Raw genomic sequence first — 7,754 nt, 5'->3', positions numbered from 1 at the left:
GGCAGGTTTGTGCAGAAAGCAATAGGCCCTAAAGGCAGTAAATCTTAGCTGCTCTGGCCTCAAGGGCCCTTTTAAATTTTGACTAATAGTCATTAGTGGTATTCTATATTCTCGGTTTGTTTCATCTGCACAACTGATAAGTTTCCCTTTAATCCACTGATTAAAAAGCTGACACATCTGTAGTATACTACAATAAATGGACACAAGTTTGATACCATGCAACATAAACAGTCCCAACCCACAGGATATTCCAGTCTCCCCACACCCTGCCCCTTGTGAGGGCTTGGGGCAGGTGCTGCTCCAAGGCTAGTCAAACCACAGTGATCATATCCAGTCCACAGCACCTTCCATTTTATTGTTTTATTTACAAACAGGGTGAAGTCAAAGGGAAAGTTAGGGGATGGAGTCAGTCTGGGCCATCGAAATGTGGAGTAGTTCTTGGGTCAGGCTCCACCATGAAGGCCACCTCTTACATATCCTTTTCCTGCCCCTTGGTAATGGCCCCTTGATTCCTCAGGGCAGCCTCAGCTGCTGTACCTGAACACTTTTATGAGGGCAGATGGATCCTGGGGTAACAGGGGTGGTACGAGGGCTGGGGCCCCCTCAGTTTGTGTAAACCTGAGTTCCGATCACACGCATGATTTCCTTCTGTATCTTGGGGTCCTGAGTATTAATGTTGGCATCGCCCACCTGACCATCCTCATATCTGCCAAAGATAGGGCAAGTGTGAGCATAAGAGGGAGAACAATACCAGAATAACATCAATCAGTGGAACTGTATTTCAAGGCATGGCCATCCCATCCCAGAAGTCAAAGCCCTTTCTCACTGCTCTTCATAGTGGAAGATATTCAGCTTATCTGGTTTCCTCTAGATAGATCCCAACAATCTATACCCATTCCCATTCTCCAATGGTAAAGTCCCAGTGACAGCTCCACTCAGGTAGCCAAGGACATGTCTCAGATAACAGAAATAGACTTTTCCCAGTAGCCACGCACCATCACACCCCCAACCTCACTCCTCAAGTAATCCCCAGAGTCCCTCCGAGACTTACACAAAGAAGAACCTTGTGCAGACATGGTCGGATACAGGGCACACCCAGATGTTCCCATGCTTCTGGAGGTCCTTAGATGTAATCACTGGGAGAAAAAGGGCCAGAAATCATAGCTACAATACTTAAGGCACGGAGTCCAGGCAAGAGAAGGAAGCCATGCCACTTCAACATCACTCTTGGCCAGATCATGTGCCAAAATTACATCAGAAACAAAGGTTAGAGACCCAGAAAAACAGGACATGGGCAAGCTACCTACCTTCACAAAGTGCTATACAGTTTAGATTCCGACTCTGCAGGAACCTTGACTGAATGGATCGGGTCTGGAAGAGAAGGAGGCAAAGGAGACCAGAGCCAGGTAGATGGGTACAGCTTTCCCTAGAGAGGCTGGTTAGCTGATGATTGGGAGTGGGGATCAGAGATATCCTGGGCTCCCCGCAACTCCCCCCCACCCCCGAAAATTCTGCTTTCCCATAATCGATGTGGATAGGGTCACAGCTTCCATCTTTACATTTTCATCTAAACTCAGCCTCTGCTTTTATACTCATGACTTCAGCTACATATGACTCCAGACGTGTTCACTTTAGAACATACCTGATTCCTTTAAATGATCTTCAAATCACTCCCCAACCCATTCTCACCCCACTGTTTCCCTGTCCAGCTCTGGAGCCTAAATTAGCCCCAGGGAAAGGTCCTGCCTCATTAGAACAGTTCCAATACCTGGGGGATGGTATTCATCCTGTTGTATCTCTGGACCAGCTCATCCTTGGAGGGCATCCTGTGCTGTCCTTTTCCCATTCCTGTCACAGAACAATACACCCACTTCATTTATCAAAAATTTTCTAAAGTGCCTACTATGTCCCAGCACTGAGCTAGATGCTCATCAAAACAGCAGAGAATAAAACAAACAAGGTATTTTCCCCCCACAGAATTTAGTCTGCTGGAAATTACAAGCAAGAACAAGTAATTACAACACAGTATGGTAAGGGGTTGTGATGCAGATTATAGAGCATGGTGTGAGCCTAGAGGAGGGCAACTAGCCTAGCCTAAGAGTTTAAAGAAGTCATGTGGTGACAGCTAGACTGAGAACTGCAGGATTAGGAAGAGTTAATTAAATAAACAGCGGGGAAGTGTCTGGGCAGAAGTAATAGGATACAGAAGGCCTGAAGGAAAGATAAGGTAGTGTGTGTTAGTTGCATAGAGAATAGTGAATTGCAGAGGAGTGGCGAGAAATGATGTAGAAGAGGCAAGCTAAGATCAGATCAAGCAGGCTTTGCAGGCCATGTTAAGGCAACTAAAGTCTATCCTCAGAACATTAGGGAACCACTGCAGGGTTCTAAGATAGGGGAGTAGCACATGAAATCAGCCAGGAATGAGGGGCCCAAGAGAGTGGGACATCAATACCTTGGTGTCAAGTGCCTGGATGAGTGACATGAACGGAAAGGAAGCAAGCAGAACAAGTCAGACTTGCTCTAGTCTCAAAGTTACATTAAAAATCTGACCAGTCATTCAAGAGAAAAGCATCAGCAGTTAAGTGATGAATAATTTTGTACAGGAAATCACAATGGCAACTACCTTGAAGAATCCTACTTCAAAAAGTCTTCCCAGGCTTGAGAAAGAAGTACCCATTCCTTCTAGTTTCCACATTATCTAAACTCTCTACCTTCCTTACCCCTGTTTATAACATTTAGAGACTCAATTTGGACTTTTCTTATTTAGATATGAAAATGTGCTTGTGTACTCCCACTCCTCACTCTTTTTGGTTTGAGGATAGGATGTTAAGTCTCTGTACTCAGCTTTATCATAGGCCCAATCTTACCACAGTTAGGGATAAAAGCGTGTACACGTGTGTGGACACACGTGCCTGTGTGTGTGTGTGTCCACCAGAGAGAGAAATGAAGATGGAGATGATGCTAACATTACAGGTCATAAGCACTCTCACCACTCTACCCTGGAACTTTCTATTATTATTAACTCCACTCTGATCAGTTCTTGGTTTTCTGATAGCCATGGTGTAGAAACAGAGTGATAGCTGTTGAACTGACATTCTGCACTGCTCAGGCTGTCAATTCATCATGTATTTACACTCAAGTCTCATGACAGATTTAGGTAGGGCCTGAACAAAACTCAGGACACCAAGAGCCTCAAGGCTTGAATTGCCAATTTCTTCCTTATACAGGACAGGTACTCATAACCCCTGTTTACACCTTCCCCATTAGCCTTAACTAGGTTCAGCTCTCCATCCAAACATCATGACCTTCTCTCAAATTGGGTATGTCAGTGACAAAAAGTAAAATTCCCATTCAGGTTATACTCCAGAGGAGGCAGATAAGAAGATAATAAAGAACAATCTCATTTCTCTGGCAGGTCTTAGAGATGGCCCTTATGATATAACCCAAATCTTGTCCCACCTCAATCCTGTTGTACACTGTCCTTTCCATACTGATCCAATGATTGTCCATTTCCTGAGCCCAGACCCTGAGATCGTGGTGGCTAGAATAATCCCTAGAAGTTTTGTGTCCGGAGTATGCACTTAACAGAAGTCCCTAAACAAGACTAAACAAACAGATGGAGTATATCACCTCCTTTTTCATTGTCCCCTATTTTCAACATGAACTTTATAGCCAAGTCACTGGAACCTCTACTAGATATATGAACCCTATTTACACCAACCCCCACTTCCAGAGGGCACCCAATGCCATTAGGCTAAAGATAGTGTGAGAAAGAAAAAACAGAAAACCAGAGCAGAATAGCGTAGAAGAAAACATACAAGACAGTTGGTCAAATGCTGGAGTAACTACAGTAAGTGGAACATTTGCACACATCTCCCCCAACATCCCATTATACGTACTCACGTATCTATAGGGCCCTCAGAGACCCATCATTCAAGCAAGGCCTACTCTGTCAGTCTAATATAGTGTATTAGTCCATTTTCACACTGCTGATAAAGACATATCCAAGACTTGGTAATTTATTTACATAGAAAAAAGGGTTTAATGGACTTACAGTTCCACATGGCTGGGGAGGCCTCACAATCATGATGGAAGGCAAGGAGGAGCAAGTCACATCTTAAATGGATGGTGGCAGCCAAAGAGAGAGCTTGTGCAGCGAAACTCCCCCCTTATAGAACTATCAGATCTCATGAGACTTATTCACTATTACAAGAACAGCACTGGAAAAACCTGCCCCCATGGGCCAGGCACGGTGGCTCACGCCTGTAATCCCAGCACTTTGGGAGGCCAAGGCAGGTGGATCACGAGGTCAGGAGATCGAGACCATCCTGGCTAACATGGTGAAACCCCATCTCTACTAAAAATACAAAAAAAAAATCAGCTGGGTGTGGTGGTGGGCACCTGTAGTCCCAGCTACTCAGGAGGCTGAGGCAGGAGAATGGCATGAACCCGGGAGGTAGAGCTTGCAGTGAGCCGAGACCGTGCCACTGCACTCCAGCGTGGGCGATAGAGTGAGACTCTGTCTCAAAAAAAACAAAATAAAAATAAAAAAATAAAAACCTGCCCCCATGATTCAGTTACCTCCCACTGGGTCCCTTCCACAACACATGGGAATTCAAGATGAGATCTGGGTGGAGACACAGCCAAACCATATCATATAGTGATAACAACAATGGCCTAGAAATTAGGAGACCTGGATTGCAGCCCTATCTCTGCTACTCATAGCTGTGTGACCATGAGAAAATCATTTAACTTTTCTGTATATCAGCTTTCTTATTTGTAAAGTAATAAGGGATTAGATGATCTGTAACTCCAATAGTAAAATTCAATTGCATTTTGTATCTATAATCAATTGCCCTTTGAGAGAGGGAGATGAAAGGTGTCTATGATATCTTTATGTAATCGGTTAAGTGATGAAGAAAGACGAGAGGTCAACAGAGATTTCTGGCTTCATCTGGTCACTAAAGGTATTTAGGCACTTGGTAGTAAACAAAGGCCAGGGGGAGAAAAGAGAAAGAAAGGGAGGGCATAGGGAGAAAACAAAAGAAGAATCTCAGTGGGCAACAAGAACCATGAGAATCTCACTACTTGGAAAGACAAAAGAACTTAATCAGAGGGATGCTTAGGCTGAGACAAAGATAAACAGTGAAGAATCCAGACAAATCAAAAAGACTATTCCAACCCTAACCCCACTTTGGATGCCAGGCACACAGAGTAAGATCCACTCATATATTCAACAAATATGTGTTGGTCACTTGCCCTGTGTGGATTAATTATAATCTTTGTTTCATGACACATTATTATTTTGTTTTGTTTTTTTGAGATGGAGTCTCACTCTGTTGCCCAGGCTAGAGTGCAGTGGCACAATCTCACCTCACTGCAACCTCCACCTCCCAGGTTCAAGCGATTCTTCTGCCTCAGCCTCCTGAGTAGCTGGGACTACAGGTGTGTGCCACCACGCCCAGCTAATTTTTCTATTTTTAGTAGAGACAGAGTTTCACCATGTTGGTCAGGCTGGTCTCGAACTCTCGACCTCGTGATCCGCCTGCTTTGGCCTCCCAAAGTGCTGGGATTACAGGCGTGAGCCACCATGCCCAGTCTCATTATTATTTTTTAATAAGACAATGAATACCCAGAGACCCTATCAAAGAACTAAATTCTAAATCTAAAACATTACCAGTGACTTACATCTAACTATCTGCCTCCCTTTGGAGGTAATCACTATCCTGCAATTTGAGTTATTATTCTTTTGTTTTTCCTTTTTCCTTTAGTTTTCACACACACACACATAATACACATATATATGCCTAAACAATGTTTAATTTTGATTTTGAACAATATAAAAAAGGCATCACAGTCTCACTCTGTCTTCTGGGACTTCCCTCTTCTTAGTGAACATATTTATTATTATTATTTTTTTTGAGATGGAGTCTTGCTCTGTCACCCAGGCTGGAGTGCAATGGCGCAGTCTCACCTCACTGCAACCTTTGCCTCCTGGATTCAAACGATTCTCCTGCCTCAGCCTCCTGAGTATCTAGGATTACAAGCATGTGCCACCACACCTGGCTAATTTTTTTTGTATTTTTAGTAGAGATGGGGTTTCTCCCTGTTGGTCAGGCTGGTCTCAAACTCCCAACCTCAGGTGATCTGCCTGCCTTAGCCTCCCAAAGTGCTGGGACTACAGGCGTGAGCCACCGCACCCAGCCAAAAAATACATTTTTATTACTAATCTTTTGTGGTTGTATGTGCTGCAAATGTCTTCTGTCGGTCTGTAGCCTGTCTCTTCACTTTCTTTAGGGTGTCTTCTGAAGAATATAAGTTTTAAATTTTTTTTCTTTTTTGAGACAGGGTCTGGCTCTACTGCCCAAGCTGGAAGTACAGTGGCATGATCTTGGCTCACTGCAGCTCCAACCTCCTGGGCTCAGTGATCTTCCTGCCTCAGCCTCCTGACTAGCTAGGACTTACAGGCACATACCGCCAGACATGGTTATTTTTATTTTTTTGCAGAGATGGGGTATTGCCTGTTGCCCAGGCTGGTCTTGAACTCCTGAGCTCAAGCAATCCTCCCACGTCAGCCTCCCAAAGTGTTGGGATTACAGGTGTGAGCCACTGTGCCCAGCCAGAAGTTTTTAATTTTAATATAGTCAAATTTATCAATCTTTTATGATTTGTAATTCCATTTTTTCTATTCTCTGGAAGACTTTGGATAAAACTAAAATAATTTGTTCCTTGAAAGTTTAAGATTAATTTGTAAAACTATCTGGGCTTGGTGAGGTTTATTTTGTGTGTGGAAATTTTTAAACAATTTCTATTTCTTTTATAGTATTATGACTATACAGGCTATTTCTTGTCAGATTTGTTATCTTTTTCTAGGAAATTATCCATTTTATCAAAGTTTTTAAATTATTAGCATAGTGTAGAGAACTCTCTTATTACTTTTTATTTATTTATTTTTTTTAGGCAGAGTCTTGCTTTGTTGTCTAGGCTGGAGTGCACTGGTTTGATCTTGGCTGACGGCAGCCTCTGCCTCCTGGGTTCAAGCGATTCTACTGCCTCAGCCTCTCAAGTAGCTGGGATTATAGGCGCATGCCACTATGCCTGGCTAATTTTTCTATTTTTAGTAGAGACAGGATTTCACCATGTTGGCCAGGCTGGTCTTGAACTCCTGACCTCAAGTGATCTGCCCACATCAGCCTCCCAAAGTACTGGGATTACAGGTGTGAGCCACCATGCCCCGCCTTATTACCTTTTTAAATTCTGCTGTATCTATAGTTGTACTGCTTTTTTTGGTGATTATATTATTTGTGTCCTTTTTCTCTTAATCTAACCAGGGTTTATCTGTTCTGTTAGTTCTTTGAAATCATCTTTGGACTTTTTTGGTACTATCTATTGTACCTATTTTTATTTCACAGGTGTTAGTTCTTACCTGTATTATCTCCTTTCTTCTATTTTGTTTGGTTTATTCTGTTGTTAGAGATGTTTTTAGGCCTCTGATTCTGGCACTTTCTTTTTTCTTTTTTTTTTGAGACGGGGTCTCCCTCTGTCAACCAGACTGGTGTGCAGTGGCGCAATCTCAGCTCACTGCAACCTCCGCCTCCCAGGTTCAAGCGATTCTCCTGCCTCAGCTTCCTGATGACACTACATTTTCTGATCTTTGTAACAGTTACAAATTACTACAGGATATCAAGTAATAATCTATTAAGAATCTAGCACAATCCCCTTCATGTGGTGAACATGCAACTACATGGTGACTA

The 7,754-nt window shown here is 43.1% G+C and overlaps 1 protein-coding gene across 9 annotated transcripts in view; it reads right to left on the bottom strand.

Annotated features, from left to right (window-relative positions):
- Nucleotides 1–329: 329 nt before the first annotated feature.
- PARP6 (poly(ADP-ribose) polymerase family member 6) overlaps nucleotides 330–7,754 on the bottom strand; it is a 32,166-nt gene continuing 24,741 nt past the window's right edge. For 7 of the 9 annotated variants that reach the window (XM_032174771.2, XM_032174765.2, XM_032174766.2 and 4 more), the window contains 4 exons: nucleotides 1,769–1,848; nucleotides 1,308–1,371; nucleotides 1,052–1,136; nucleotides 330–706 (listed from right to left, as the gene is read on the bottom strand). In XM_032174771.2, the coding sequence (XP_032030662.1) occupies nucleotides 604–706; nucleotides 1,052–1,136; nucleotides 1,308–1,371; nucleotides 1,769–1,848 (332 nt within the window). In that variant the 3' untranslated portion in view covers nucleotides 330–603. Of the gene's footprint in view, nucleotides 707–1,051; nucleotides 1,137–1,303; nucleotides 1,372–1,768; nucleotides 1,849–7,754 lie in introns of those variants that run through there. The other 2 variants (XR_009209627.1, XM_058427430.1) reach the window with 2 other exon arrangements.

This window comes from Hylobates moloch, unplaced genomic scaffold (genome assembly GCF_009828535.3).
Source record: "Hylobates moloch isolate HMO894 unplaced genomic scaffold, HMol_V3 SCAFFOLD_14, whole genome shotgun sequence".
Taxonomy (NCBI): Eukaryota; Metazoa; Chordata; class Mammalia; order Primates; family Hylobatidae; genus Hylobates; species Hylobates moloch.
This window is presented reverse-complemented; position numbering and strand designations above follow the sequence as displayed.